Source organism: Plutella xylostella, chromosome 22 (genome assembly GCF_932276165.1).
Source record: "Plutella xylostella chromosome 22, ilPluXylo3.1, whole genome shotgun sequence".
NCBI classification, from domain to species: Eukaryota; Metazoa; Arthropoda; class Insecta; order Lepidoptera; family Plutellidae; genus Plutella; species Plutella xylostella.
Window position 1 is genome coordinate 5,361,319 of NC_064002.1, and position 16,035 is coordinate 5,377,353.

The 16,035-nt window shown below is 39.5% G+C and overlaps 3 protein-coding genes across 3 annotated transcripts in view; all 3 read left to right on the top strand.

Annotated features, from left to right (window-relative positions):
• Positions 1 to 1,710: 1,710 nt before the first annotated feature.
• Positions 1,711 to 7,722, top strand: LOC105383045 (ran-binding protein 3). Its single transcript, XM_048629176.1, has 6 exons — positions 1,711 to 1,866; positions 2,219 to 2,335; positions 2,478 to 2,866; positions 3,487 to 3,624; positions 4,440 to 4,682; positions 6,506 to 7,722. Exons 1-6 carry the CDS (start codon positions 1,848 to 1,850, stop codon positions 6,800 to 6,802), a joined length of 1,203 nt encoding a protein of 400 aa, XP_048485133.1. The 5' UTR covers positions 1,711 to 1,847; the 3' UTR covers positions 6,803 to 7,722.
• Positions 7,723 to 8,020: 298 nt separating this feature from the next.
• On the top strand, positions 8,021 to 11,922 carry LOC105383022 (odorant receptor 23a). Its single transcript, XM_038122628.2, has 7 exons — positions 8,021 to 8,220; positions 8,634 to 8,838; positions 9,227 to 9,520; positions 10,357 to 10,456; positions 10,720 to 10,824; positions 11,191 to 11,346; positions 11,642 to 11,922. Exons 1-7 carry the CDS (start codon positions 8,109 to 8,111, stop codon positions 11,687 to 11,689), a joined length of 1,020 nt encoding a protein of 339 aa, XP_037978556.2. The 5' UTR covers positions 8,021 to 8,108; the 3' UTR covers positions 11,690 to 11,922.
• A 2,811-nt stretch (positions 11,923 to 14,733) lies between these two features.
• The window catches only part of LOC105383046 (putative protein kinase C delta type homolog), a 39,836-nt gene continuing 38,534 nt past the window's right edge, over positions 14,734 to 16,035 (top strand). Inside the window, exon 1 of the mRNA XM_048628965.1 lies at positions 14,734 to 14,997. Coding sequence (XP_048484922.1) covers positions 14,908 to 14,997 — 90 coding nt within the window. The 5' untranslated portion in view covers positions 14,734 to 14,907. The remainder of the gene's footprint in view (positions 14,998 to 16,035) is intronic.

Consider the following 16,035-nt stretch of genomic DNA (forward strand, 5'->3'; position numbering starts at 1 on the left):
TGTCCTGTATTATGTGTGATAAATATCCATCGTTGGGCGTTCGTTGGGCCGGTCTGTACGGGGCTTAAGAGACGTCCGACCCGGGCCAGGAATCAAACCCGCTTACCTCTCGTAAGATTTAAGCTTCCATCTATGGGTATGCCATTGAAATGAAACTGGAAGCGATGCGTCCGGTGTGTACGATGCCGAAAGGTGGGCGCTTATCTATAGCTGCGCACAGACCAGCCCAACGAACGCCCAACGATGGATATTTATCATACAGGGCAGATTGCAGCAACGAAGGTCAACGTATAGCTGAACATAAAAGAGTAGAGAATAATTGAGGGCGTGGCAATCTAAGAAAGTGGCCACACTATTATAGTATAGAAAACGGACAAAAGTATCACGATACTTTAGCCAAAAAAATCAAAACGAGAAATGTTTCAAATATTTTCTAATTATAAAATGCCACTTTTTGGGGAGGTTTATGTTAAGAGAAGAAATTAGTAGGGGAGAGGGGGGCAGTCTTGAATGAATTTCATTAAATCAAATCAACTGTAACTTTTATTTCATTGTGTATTTATATAATGTTCTTTTGCACTGAAACACGTGTTGGTTATCCCATTATGTAATTACTATAGGAGAAAAGTGATAGTATCACACATCGATATTTTATTACAGTTTTTTCTTCCTCAGGATAAAGTTCAAATGTGCCCCGGCAATTCTTCTAAAACTGTGTTTACCGATTTTCCTGCAACAAATTATTTAATTGGTCAGAAAAGCAATGACTTGCAAATTATTATGTCTGGGGAATTTATACCGACTCTTACATATTCTTACACATATTTTTACAATAGGTACTCTAACACGGAGAGACCGACACACATAGACACCTACAGCTGTAAAACTTATCGATACCCTTTTTGAGTCGGGGGTTAGTAAAAAAGTATCTAGACCTGATGTTTTAACAACATTAGCATCCAGACCCTACTGTCATGTAACGTTTGACACTAGTATTTTCTAACCTCTATAAGAATAACAAATACACATTAAAATGCATTTTATTACATCAAAATAGTACTTTTTTACAAGAAATATAAGCAATGTATGTTAATGGTTAGAAATTAAGTACCTACTCACCAGTATAAAACGCTGCTCTTTCATAAACATCGTATATATTGACTAATACTTCTCCAGCCTCATTCTCCGCCAAACATCGTAGGTAAACGCTGTAAATCATCTGTCTAGCTTCGCTGCGAATGGTTTTATTCATTTTCACCTCTTGAACAAACTCAACAATCCACAAAACTCCAAAATTAAGCAAAATTCGATTTGTTTATACAGGAACAGGGCGAGTTTGACATTCAAACCATAGAAACAGACAACAAATCACAAGTTTTTTTTTATTGCCAGGTTTAAATCTGTTTAGTTCCAAAAACATTAATCTCTACTCTTTTGTGTTCAGCTATAACCCGTTATTTGGCGTTCGTTTGGCCGGTCTGTACGCAGCTTAACGCGGGAGGTATCCCGGCCCGCGCGGCGGCGTGGAAAACAAGTGCCTATGCCCGCCATCTAACTGAAATTTCTGTATCTGTGTCCGATGATCTGTGTCGTCCTTTTAAAAATAAAACAAAGTTGCCATACAAAAAAACATGAAAAAAAACGGTCTCCGAGTCACTATTACCAAAAAGATAACTTTATGCTATTAATTGCCTTGTAATTTTAAATAATACATAAATTAGCATATATAACATAGCGCTAAGCACTTTAAAAACTCAGATAAAAAAATACAAGTCAGGAAGTCAGGAACTCTTGATGATCAGTCAGACTGATCCTGGCAACTCATAAAAATTCTCTTTTCGACGACAATGGCAGATGCTAAGCAAGGTAAATTTACGATTTTTATCTCATTTTAACCATGATATCTATTCGTACATGGTTATTTCTATTCCTTATGACTTATTTTATACATTTACTTAGATGAAAAAATATTATTTCAAAAACCAAGCTTCGTACTGTGCCCTATGTCATGCTTCATCATCAGCATATTTTTTTGTTGTTTAAGTTGTTTTACGGATATATTCTTTAGGTTTTAGATATTAAGATGAAACTATAGGTCACACATCTGGTCAGTATTCACAGCTATGTATTTAATTTTTATTTATATGTTGAATAAACCTCACCCAAAAACGTAGTATCAATTGGTTATTCAAATTACTTCATCTCAACTTCATTTCAGACGTCAATAATGGGCCGCCTCACTCGTCCCGAGTGGTTCTTGCCAAACCTAGACTGGGAGGGTTTGGCTCTTCAGGATTTGGAGCATCTAGTTCAAACAAAAGCAGTAATGCATTCGGTGAGTTTTTCTGTTATCTCATCAATTAATTTCTCATTAACTATCTTCTAATTCTAAGGCGCATACTTGCTGTCCTTGACTTCTACAGTTTCCACATTAAAATGCAAAGATTCTGTTCAATAAAACTTTTCATGTTTTTCAGGGTCAGTACTACGGCCTCCACAGCTAAAGCCTACTAGCAATCCATTCCTAAAAGTGACTGAAGAAAAAGTAGAAGAGAAAAAGAATGAAGAAGAAAAAAATACTGATGATGTAGAAGAAAAAGTAAAGGAGGATGCTGCTGAGGCTCCCAAGTTTATGCCACTAGGTTCTTCAAATGCAACCCCGAGAAGTGCAAACCCTGTGCCAGCCCCTGCTCAAGCCGCTACGTCTTCCACTGGGTTTGTGTTTGGACAGAACCTGAGCGAGCGAGTGGTGATGAAGGAGAATGTGAACAATGGCGATGCCGATGCGGAGCACAGCTCAAGTAACGGCACTTCTGAACTATTGTTCACAAGTGCTGCTGCAAGCTCTGTCAAGGAAAATAATCAGGTAATTATTAAGTTTTATGTTAGATTCAATCATTTTAGGTTCAGTTCTGAATCATCAGATTCTCCATTTAGCAATTTCATCTTGAGGTTTTGCCCGTGATAACATTATTTGTTTTATTTCAGCTGCCTTTGTTTAATGAATGTTTATGATTATCATAATTGTCTGATGTAAAATGCTAAAATTAAAAACTTCTGGGCAGTTTAAAACAAGAAATCTGAGACTGTGTATTCAACATGCTTGCTATTATTAATTCAACATCCTACTTGGCTCATATAAAATCAATACAAGGATAAATATCACTAGCTACATCAATTGTGGTTAGTTGAAGTACATATTTAAATTGAACTTTATTTTGTAAAATTAATTTCCTACAATTAACAGATAAAAATCTAAAAGGTACAACCAATTTATTATTATTATTATTTAACTCTTTATTGTACAAATATTACAAATAAAAGTACAAAGGGTGGACTTAATGCTAAAAGCATTTTCTGCCAGTCAACCCGCAGGAGGTACAGGAAAAATAGGTAATAAGGTGTATTATCACCAATTATTCCATAATAATCCATATTCTATTCTAAGGTTGTTCAATAACACACCCTCACCCTTCTCTATTCCAGGAGGAGAGTTCTAGCGAGGGCGGCGGCGAGGGGCTGGCGGCGGCGGCGGCGGAGTACGAGCGCTCGCACGCGCGCCCGCCGCCCGCCACCAGCAACTGCACCATGACCGGGGAGGAGGGCGAGACCAATGTGTTACAGGTACTATAGTCCAGAAAAAGTAATACTTACCACAATTATTGATAAGTATGCAGTTTTTTTTTCTGTTAAGCCTTTAGATTTAACACATCTAGATATGTGAACCTATCAACCCACAGTGGACCAGCGTGGTGGAAAATGGTCCAAGCTTAGGAAGACAGTTCACAGGCTCCACTCGAGAGAGCCAGGTGCAGGTACTTACACCCCGACATAGAATAGAATAGAAGTACCCACTTGTTTTTGACTGAAAAAGATTCAAGTAACCCCTATTCATAATTTCTCTAATGCCCGTTTTCACCAAGACATCCTAAATTTTAGGAAACTTCTAACTCATTTTAAGGATCGTAGAATGGTTTTCACCACTGACGTTCTGTTACTTAAATCCGTTAGGGACTTCCTAAATTTAGGAGGTCGAATTTCGGCATCTTAAAGTTAAGTGACAGTTTTTTTGTTTGCAAAAAATATACTTCTAGCTACTCAAAATTAGATATATTGAAGCTATTGAGGCTATAGAATTGATCACAGATCGTGTATTCGACCACGTAATTACGTGAGAGATGTCGAGAGACAGCATTTTACCGAAAAAATATGGAGTAACAACTTGGATACTTCTTTTTTCGAAGGTTCAGATTTACTAAAGAAATTGTCCTTTTCCTGCTTACTAGGTACTTAAATATTGAGTTCTAGGATTAATAATACCATTGTGATTTGGGTGAAAATATTTATTTGATCTAAATAAAAACATCAACTTATTATGTTTAGCAGTCCTAACAAACGGCGTAAAAATTGTGACTGATAACACCCCTTTCATTGCACAGATATCGTGCCGCCTCTTCGCGTGGGAGTCGGGCAGCTGGCGCGAGCGCGGGCGCGGCGTGCTGCGGCTGAACGACGCGGCGGGCGGCGACGGCGCGCGGCTGGTGGCCCGCGTGGCCGGCTCGCTGCGCGTGGTGTTGAACACCAAGCTGTGGCCCGACATGGTGGTGGAACGGGCGGGGACCAAGTCGCTGAGGATCACGGCGGCTGATGCGCAGCAGCAGGTCAAGCTGTATCTTATTATGGTGAGTTATTGTGGTCACAAACGCTAGATGTTCTGAATACGTTTACTAATAATACAGGGTGTTAACTAGAATGCGTTTGAGCGGGAAATGGGGGTTAGTATTAGTCTAACCAAGCACGTTTCTAAGAAAAAAAACATCAGAATCTCGAATATTTATGTTTAAAGTCTAAAGTAAAGTGGAAAGTTTTACCTTAATCAAAAACATGGTCACCCTACACAAACACATAACCAATGAGACATTCGATTGCAAAAGAACACACACTGTAAATTTGTTATCAACTTCACTTTTCATAATTTATTTGATGTAACTATGATTGTAATTAATTAAACAGTAGGTAATAACAATTATTAAATAAAATTGAAATTATTCATGGTGATTAATGACATACTAATCAACAATTAAACAGCTGATTGTCATAAAGTTTGATAGATCGTACAGAATATAATTTATGACTTTCTAGGCGCTCAGAATAATAATTAAACCTTTTTACTCAGAATAAGGTAAGCGTTTATTATTCACCCTTGATACTCACCACATTTTATTTTTCTTTTATTACCTAAAGATGCGTACAGACCGGCCCAACGAACGCCCACCGATGGACATTTATCATACATAATACAGGGGCAGATTGAGCAACGAAGGTCAACAAAACCCGTTCGTTGGCGTTCGTTTGGCCGGTCTGTATGCAGCTAAAGTTAAAAGAACACAATGCATAACAGGATGATAACAGGGTCTACTTCAATGACGAATTGGTTTACTTACACTCGCTCATCTCGATTTGTGTTGTGTACTTGCGATTGAGACGTCTTTGATGACGAATAGTACGGGAATCCTTATAATAAGTATGGCCTCACTTTAAATACCAGTAGAATAATAACAATCTCGCGTATCATAACCATCGAGTATTTATGATAGTCATTACCTTCTCTGTGGATCTAGTCTGTCAGTCAGTCATTGTTGTTTACTTGAATACAATCATTTTTTACAATTAAGTATTACCTAAAAGGGAAAAGGTACCTACAATTCTATCTTTTGATTACCAAGCCTTGTTCCTCATTTCGTTTTATGTTGTGATGTGCTGTGAATACGTGTGACCTATGTTATGAAGCATAAAATGAAAATGTTCTGTATTCATAAAAGATAATTGTGTATCAATAAAGTGATACTTATGGAGTAAAATGAAATGTCTACAATGGATTTGGGTACTTTGAGTATGAGTACCCAAAATCTCGGTAGGTACCTTGACGATGTAGCTCCACGAGTGTGGTGCAGATGCACGCATACTTTTTTATTGACCTTGGCTTTGAATTGTTTGGCCTTGATCTTGGCTTTCAAGTTCATGGTCATTCTGTCAAACGTACCTAAACCTGAATAGGGTGACTATGAAACTTTAAAATGTACTAAATAAAACTGTTTTATGTTGGTCAGCTTAAAGCAAATAAAATACGTTTTTTAATGTCTTATCGTGTTCAGTATCATCAGCTGTATCTACCATTTCCCGCTCCAACGCAATTAAGTTAACACCCTGTATATGTCTGTAAATAAATATGTCTGCAGTTTCGAAAACCGCCAAATACAAAGTACTGGCGATTAAAGTTATTAAACTGTTAATTTTAAAGACAATTCCAAATTCAGTTAGTTATCAAATCCTATTATGTGCTTTTTAATTTAGTTAACTTACATATTCTAATAATAATGTTTGGAAGATAATTTAATAATAAGCCTTTTATCACCTACTGTTGAATATAAGGTCTATGTGCAAGGTCTCTATGTGCACGACAACATTTTTGATAATAAAATATAACTTTCATTTCGGCTTGCAGGGCGCGCCGGCCGACATAGCGCAACTCAGCCGCGCGCTGTCGCAGCGCGTCGCCGTGAGCAAGAAGCCGGACTGCCGGCAGCACGCCACGTCGCAGGCCGCGGCCGAGCGCCTGGACAGCGACTACCCCGACAAGGCGCCCGCCGACGAAGACGACGTTGACAACGACGTCACCGACGCACCCCAACAGGAGAAAGAAAACGACGAAAAGGAAGACACCAAATCCCTCAAACGCAAGGAACCCGTCGACGACGAAACCTCACCCAAGAGACAGTGCCCCAAAATACTAGTCGAGTGATAATAACCAAGTGTACAATGTGTTTCAGTGAATCAAATTTAAGTGTTGAGACAATCCTAAACTTAGTATCCACGCTGAAAGCTAGCCACACGAAATCTTGTGTATGCAATTGTAACAAAGATGTAATTTGTAGGTGTAATTTATAATTAATGTTAATAATAGCATAATACATTGTTGGTTCTGACGAAATTATTTGTCTGAAATGGAATTTCAAATGAGAAGTTAGTATGTCAGTACAAAACGTGTGATGTAAAATATTGAATACACAGAGTGATGCGTTCACATTCCGTGCCGTGCATGAGGAGTCGCGATGAATGCCTGGGCTCTACCAAATGGCTTGTTTTCTGATTGGTCATTAATAAATATTATCATTTTATAATTAAACACCTATTTAAGTTCACAACCACAAAAACCTATGTAGTACAAAAGTCTGGTTATTAGTGCTCTAATAATTAATGAAGAGTTTACTAGTGTTTTGAGGCAGTAATTTTCATGAAATAAAACTGATAATGGACTATTAAAAATGGCCATAATTATGGGTAGTTCCTGATAATTTCACTGTTTGACTGACACCTCCTGCTCTGTTAATGAGGATTTCTGATTTATAAAGCTAGCACAAGGTATAAAAGGCTATTTCGAAGCAGTATACGCTCAGTTGCGAAGAAATTAGTCACGATATTCCTACAGCTTATTTTGATAACTTATTATGGGTCACTTTTCGACTTTTGAATGTTTCCGGCCCCATTTTAACGCTTTGGCCCGAGTGGGTTACTTCAAGATAGTGATGAGAGACATACCTCGCCATAAGTACATGTTGCACTCTGCTTACAGGGCTGTCGCATTTTGTCTTGTATTACTTTACAACCTCCAACACGTTATTAAAGTTTATAAGGTGAGAATATAACAAATCTATTTCTTAATTATGGTTTTTAATTTGTGAATTTTATTTCCTAAAGAGGCAGACATAGGATTTCAATTAAATTAATTCGCTTTCGTAACGTACCTTATAAAATACCTATATGCCATATTCCGGGTTTATCAATAGGAAGGACAAAGCCAAAGACGTCCGCCACGACATGAAATATTGTCAAAAGCAGCTCGTGAGCAGAAAGTAATTAAGATACAAGATAAAAATCTTTATTCGGTGTCCATGTTTCCGTGCCCACTGCAGGCTAGCTTAGCTACATAACAATATAGAAAAAATAGATACACAGGAATATTGGTCGAATTACATACATAGAGCTTGTTAGTACACCAGTAATTACTTTAACCATATTTCACACCCCAGAGTCGCCACAGTACGGACATGATAATAAACGTGCTGTTTGTGCTGCTGACCACGCTCAACACGCTCAGCAAGCAACTCGCCTTCAACCTGCGCAGTCGAAGGATCGACCGCCTGATCCGGGTCATCGATGGTCAGTATTTAGTAGCCGAGAGAGATGTTATGTTGTATGTTGAGCATAGACTGTAGCTATAGCCACTTCTTTCGATTTCTTAGAACTTACATAGAGACTTTGATAAATTAATTAAGAATTTAAACGAATCGGCAAAATACATGGGTAAGTATACAGGGTATTGCAATAGTGGTATACACAGCCGAGAGGGGGTTAGAAATGAAAATAAAAATTGATTCAAGTGACATCAAAGTTTCCAGAAGTCCTCGAAGCCAAACAAAAGTTGCTCAGATTGACCCTCTGAGTCACCCACTTTCAGCTCAGTAAAACACTTTGCAACACCAACGTTTACAATAGCTTTATCGTTCAGGTGCGGTTAATTCCCTATTTTTTTATCCCCTTTCCTCCACTAATCAACTATGATCCACCCTCAGGCCCTCTGTTCGCCTGTTCGAAGCCCAACCACGACCAGTCGATGTCTCACAACGCAACTGAAATGTCTAGTCTCCTGACACTGTACCATGGAGCTATCTTCACATGTGGGACGCTATGGGCAGTGTTTCCGCTCGTCAACAGAGCTTTGGGGGTCGACGTGGCTTTCACTGCTTATTTCCCGTTTGACACGTCAATGCCGCCTAGGTATAATTGTTTATATTATTTACTTTAAAGTAAGCTGTAGATAGACATCGAAACCAAGGAACATAAGTAGGTACTTCTCTTACGAGAGGATTGAAACCACTTAGTTATAGTTAACCTAGTTGCATTTTCATAAAGATCGTGACAACATTCATGAACTCTTGTCAATCGTGTGGGTCGCTCGTCCATGTACAGTACCTACACAGTGCCGTAAATAATTTAACATCGTGATGGTACAAAGTCTGACCCCTCTCAGAAACATTGTTACTATGAGAGGGGTGTCAGGTTTCTCTGCACCTGACCGTACCATCACGATGTTAAATTATTTACGGCACTACCTACGATCACCAAGAATAACGACCAACATTGTTCAAACATTCTCCTGTTTCAGATTCGAGCTAGCCATAGCATACTTGACTGTGCTGATAACATTCCAGGCGTATGGCCACGTCACAATGGACTGCACTATAGTATCTTTCTACGCTCAAGGCAAAACACAACTCCAAATATTTAGATACAACCTCGAACATCTAGTAGATGCTCACGATGAAAGCGTAAAAATAGACGGGAATTTAAACTGTAATAACAATGATCTGGTCGGTTATAAAGATATGGGATACGAAGCGCGCGAGAGACTCAAGAAAAGATTCGTGAGGTGTTTGCTACACTTTCGACAGATTGTTTGGTAATGTGCATTGCATACTTACGTACTTACATACATTATACATATTAGGAGTACCTACCAACCTATGTACCGATAAGGAAAACTATCTACCGTCATTAATAAAAAAACATAATTAGTTAACCTGTAAGTTACCTTTTTTGGTAATCTTCCAAATAGTACCTTCCTACGTAACTTCCAACCCACCCTTAACCTACCCTACACGGCCACACACGTACTGGGAAACTTAAACGGTATACCGGTACGTGTGTGGCCGGCATTACCTAAACCACGATTTTTACTGAAAATCTCGTTCGTGAAAAAAATATTTGGCCGGAGTGTGGAAAAACAGTTTTAATTGCCATTAATTTTTCACTTTATTTTTAGTAAAAACAATCTAACATAATTTACTGAGTATTGATAGTTTTTTACGATGCTTTCAGCCAAAGCAATAAAAAGCTAGTAAGTATGTAAATAAACACATCTGTTGAAGTTATCTACCACTACATACCACTTATTCTTTTTTAATCCACTTTTTGGCTTGACACTACTAATTAGAATCTACGTACCTACCCACCTACTTAGGTGTAATAATAATAATAGGTTGAAAATAGTAAATGCTAGGTACTTACATACATACATAGTAGGTTACTAAATATAATTATTTGTTTATAATAAAGATGTTAGATGTGTCTCTATACATCTCAGCCATGGGACGTCGACTGCTGAACATAGGCCTCCCGTATTGTTTTCCACCTTGTCCGATCGGAGGCGGCCCGCATCCAGCGCTCTATAGACAAATACAAAATATCTGCGATCTAAAGATGCCACAATAATTTTATTAAAATATTTTCGTACAGGTTTATCAACGAAGTGGAATTAATATTCTTCGAGGCGATGGTTTTGCAGTTTCTGGTATCTGCATGGGTTATTTGTATGACACTGTACAAAATTGTCAGCGTAAGTGCCTATTAAATATTACTTATTTACTTTTATGTACTGCGATTACTCTTAACGACTTATGTTTACCTAACTATAAGTTACGCAGTGTACCTACCTATGCTTACTTATACGAAGGGAAATTAAATTTGAGTCTGTGACTTTCAGTCCGTAAGTACCTACACAAAGACAGCAATAGATTTAAGGTCGACTTTTCGTGCAACTCAGCGTTACTTAACTAGTTTTCCACAACTTTGCACCTACTGATAATAGTCATGTTTCAGCTGAGTATTCTGTCGGCGGAGTTTGTGTCGATGGCAGTGTATCTCGGATGTATACTGGCACAGCTTCTAAGCTACTGTTATTACGGAACTCAGTTAAAAGTGGAGGTAAGAAAACAATAAACAACAAACTACCCATCTAGGTTAGAAAAGGCCATAAAAACATACTATAAGCTTTGGTATTTATAGGTAGGTACTCCATTTACCTACGACTTTCAACGAAATGGACCTTTTGAAACCATGATATAGGTAATATTATAAGGTAGAGTCCTTCATCTAAAAACAACACATTGATCGATTTACAATCTATATATGACATACCTGCAGCCATTGCAGGGGTGCCCCACGCTACATACTAAGTCCTCCTATACTAGATGTACAAATTCTATGTGAAAGAGGTTGTCCCATATTTAGGCTTTTTGCGGCACACCCGCAAGCCGCAACAAACATTCCCTGTATTTCTTCCTCTTCCAGAGTGAGATGGTGAACCAGTCCATCTACTGCTGCGACTGGCTGCAGCTATCCCCGGGGTTCAGGAGGCTACTACTGGTGCTGATGGAGCGGTGCCGCCGCGCCATCGTGCCCCGGATCGCCTTCGTTATACCGCTGTCTTTGGAGACTTATATTGCTGTTAGTAAAGCAGAACAAAATCTGATAAACGTAGCTATGGGGCGTCACTCAGGGTGGCTGCACCTATGTATTTCTAAACTTATAACGGTGGTTGTCCAGCTACCAAGCCTTTTCAGTGGGATCTACTGGTGTCAGTCCTTGGAAGAGCCCAGGAAATGGAAATAGACATACTTACAAAATAAACATGCTGTATAAAGTATACAGCTTTCAATATTTATCTTGCTAAGCAAATAGGATATGACAGAATTGTGAAACCGCCCATTGCGGGTTATTTACAAGATATTTCTATTTTCAGGTGCTTCGGCTGTCATATACGTTGTTTACCGTATTGGACAGGAAATAAGTCAGAAGCTTTAATTGGGACATACACGATGCACGTGGAAACTGTCTAATACAAAGTAGAATTTATGAAGCACACACAGTCTGAGGTAAACATATTTGATTAAATTAATGTAGTACTTAATCATAAAGTATCTATGTATCACTACGTATAAACTTAACCGAAGAGTACCTACTTAGATCGTTGTGTCAAGTTTAGTTTTACGTTAAGAATTTAAGTTACTTTAAATAATAAAGTCTAAGTATAATATTTTAGTCATTTTTGTACCATTCTCAAGCTGTTGCTACCAAAACCATTTCGTATCGGTTGTTATATAATCAAAGTTCGTATCTACCTCTATGGCCTAAATATAAGACAGTACAAAAGCTTGTTTCTGAAGTTACTATCGGCTATTGGTCGTAAAGCTGACCGCAGTGTGCCGTGATGCGGTGGTTTTACTGTTATTTTATTAGTTTAGTTCTGTGCAACGCCGCTCGTTGCAGATTGTAGAGATATAATATAGGATATAGGGTACATCATAATGTATACGACTATAGGTACAAAAGGTACATGCATACCTGCTACAGGCAAAAAAGTTAAATTCCACTTTAGGATAAAGTTCAACGTTTAAGGAGAGCCGTGGTTTAGTGTCTGCCTCTCATTAGTGAGTCGTGAGCTGATGAGTCTTCTATACCTTGTTTAACGGGGAAAGACATCTGATACAAAAAAAAAAACTACCCTTATTCGAATTTCCCCGTGAAACAAGGAATAGCAAACATGAGAGCTGGACTAGGGTTGGTCGCCGTGGTCAAATGATTAGCCACATTGATAAGTCACTGGAGAAGGCTCTTTCGTGTAAGTAATTAATTATTTAAGGTGAATTAGCTATAATTAATTTAATTAAAAACAGCTGAACTACTACCTCTTTGTGGATTAAATTCTGTATCATACTATATATATACACTCGCGAGCAACCAAATCGACTCAAGCCTTCACGGCGCACATATACATTGATTTTCCTAAAACGATAAATGGTAAATATAAAAGTGATATGTCATTCGAAAGCTGAAGAATTAGGCTTTCAATTAAGATCAATACCATAAAAAAAAACTAAGCGCAGATTTAATGACGCATTTTAATTGCCCGTCAGTGTTAATTACCTCATTAGGAATCCACGCCTTGCGCTACCTGATCCCGCTATAAAACCTTTCCACATCCGGTGTACCTTATCAGTCGCTTGTTGCAAGTTGACCGGTACACATCTCGTTGCATTGTATTCCTTGTTTTCGCAAACCCATGGATACCACACCAGAAGAAGCTGCTCAAGTTGTTGCCTTGCTGCAACAAGGGTTAAGTCAGCGAGCAGTCGCTGCCCAGCTCCACTTGAGCCAGTCTGCTGTATCCCGAGTATACAGACGGTTCCAAGAGACTGGTGCCTTCAATCGAAGACCAAGAACGGGCCGCCACCGCTGCACTTCAGAGAGAGACGACCGCTTCATTGTCTCAACCTCGCTGCGCAATCGACACCTTACGGGCGTTGATGTGCAGCAAGAACTGAGACGTGTACGACAAGTGGCTGTCAGCGAGTGGACAGTGAGAAGACGCTTGAAGGAAGCCAACTTGACACCAAAAAGACCTGCATCAGGCCCCAAATTGACTGCAGGCCACCGACAAGCGCGTCTTCAGTTTGCTCGAGAGCATCTCGATTGGAGCATTGCGCAATGGCGGTCGGTCCTGTTTACTGATGAGTGCAGAGTGTGTCTGCATGGCAGTGACAGGAGAGGCCGGGTCTACCGGCGTCCGGGGGAACGATTTGCCCAATGTTGTTTCGCTGAAACAGTAGCATATGGCGGCGGTTCCTGCATGATGTGGGCTGGTATTTCTCTAGAGGGAAAAACCGCACTTGTTTTCGTGCCTGGAGGCGGCCGAGGAGGCGGGTTAACAGCTGATCGGTACATCACCGACATTCTACTCGGTCATGTTGTGCCCTATGCAGAATTTGTCGGTGAAGACTTCGTGCTAATGCACGACAATGCCCGCTGCCACACGGCACGAGTCAGTCGGCAGTTTCTGAGAGAGAAGGAATTGCGCACGATGGACTGGCCTGCGCTCAGTCCTGACCTGAATCCCATCGAACACTTATGGGACGAGCTCAAAAGAAGAGTTCGGGCCAGGAATCCAGTCCCTGCAAGCGTGGACGAGCTGAAGACAGCTTTATTAGAGGAGTGGGACGGCATTCCTCAGGAAACTGTCAAAAAGTTGATAAGGTCTATGAGAAACAGGCTGCAGGCTGTAATTAGGGCAAGAGGGGGCAATACAAAGTATTGATTTAAATAAATAAATTTTTATCTTAACATTTTTTGTTTAATTTGTATAATACGATACCCATACCCTTTTTTCCTAAATTCCCGTTTTTCCTACAATTGCGTTCAGACATCATTTATTTCAAAAATGATGAATGGATTTCAATAATAATGATATCAAATTAAAGCTGACATCTTAAGCTTTTAAATGACATATCATTTTTATTATTTCTATTCATAATTTTACTTGTATTAATGTATGTTTGCGCCGTCAAGGCTTGAGTCGATTTGGTTGCTCGCGAGTGTATATAGCTACTTAATAACAATCCTATTATGAAAACCGTTGATCATGTTGACTTTCAGTATGTCATCAAAGTGAGCATTTATCAGTTAGAAGCTCTAACAGCTCAAGGTGTCAAGCAATAAAGTTTTTTTTTTAATTAGGATTAAGTTTCTGTAAGTACTTTCATTAGTACCTATGTAGGCAATACCTCTCCACTACTACTATACTTTAATATCTATGTAGAATTGTAGATAGGTACCTATGCTTCAATAGGTGCGTAAGTATATTGGATGGATATGATAATTCGTATCAATAAAAAAAGATCACTACACATCGCTCCGTTTGGCACAAGTGCGGTCCGCAACATAAATTATTCTCCATCAGCATTCTTCCTAATTGATGTAAATTGGAATGACGCGAAACAATCAGCGGAGGGCATTCGGGCTTTGTGGTGCTGAGTCACTGCGCCAGACAATCCGTGCCTCTTCAGTGCTCCGGACGACGTAAGTGCCGAAAGTCGTGTAAAAAGTGGTATCCGGCCACGAATAGCGTGTGGAATTCAGTTTATAAATACGCAAGCAGGCGTCCGCGCGGCTCTGGAGTAGCGGGGCTTTAGCAGTCGCCGGGATGCTCGGGGGCCGCCGGGCCATGCCGCGATGATGTTCACGGGCGGGGGGGCGCGGCGCCGCCCCTCCCCCGCCGCCCGCCCGCCCCGCGCGCCCCGCCCGCCCCGACACCCCTCCCACGTGAGTCCACGAGTAAACAACAACAATCGAAGCTTTCCTACCGCTCGACTAAAGTTTATTTAAAACGGCTATTAACCCGTAATGGATCGTGCGATGTCGTCTAGTCTGCCAGAGATACCCGTAGTGTCGAGTTGTAGCTTTGTAAACTGTAAACAATAGGAATTCCTGTAGTTTCCTGTCTTGTGAGTCTTCGTGGTTTGGTCCATTGTTTTTCCAAGGAATTCATTTATTGAGCTGCATTTAATATATTTAAAAGCTCATCAGCTCATTTCAGTCGTAAATAATCTCTTAAATGGCTCACATACAGCATACCTCACATGTCGCAGTTTTTTTGTTTCATTTTTTGGGTCACATCTTTGTACATTTGTAGGTAAGGTATTATTCAGGTTTCAGGTAGGTACCTAATATTACACACACAAAAACAGGATTAATAACAAAAAATTATGATCATATATGTTTTATACAATTAAATCCCTAACGGAAAATTTACTGACTTAAGTAAATTGGGAATATTATATGTAGAGTTCAACATACACTGTACATGTACAATCCATCATAGGTCCGTCTCGTCTGATGTACGCACGATAAAAATCTTGCAACGAGCAGGTTATCTGAATGATTTGGCAAAGCTCTGGCAATATGGGGCATGTGTATGGAGAATGTATTGGATTTGGAGTAACCGCACGAATCAGAACGTTAGATCTATTTATAGCAGTGCATTTACCGCCGCCAGCACCTCGCTCTACGGTCAGTGCAGACTGACGAGCTTACGAGCACATTCCCTTGTGCTGGGACGTACTCGTAACGAGCACTTTTGTACCTTGTCAAACTAACAAACCGTCTATTCATTCATTCAAAGATTGAAAGTTGATTTGAGAAAGTTCTAAGGTGTTATCGTAACCAACATCAGGACCGAACTGTATCCATACTTATGGATTCAAAACCCTCCCAATTATCATTAACTATGATTATTATGAAGGGTTTGGATATGGTGTAGATAAATTATAGGGATTATCTTTTCTTATCATGCTTGAATTA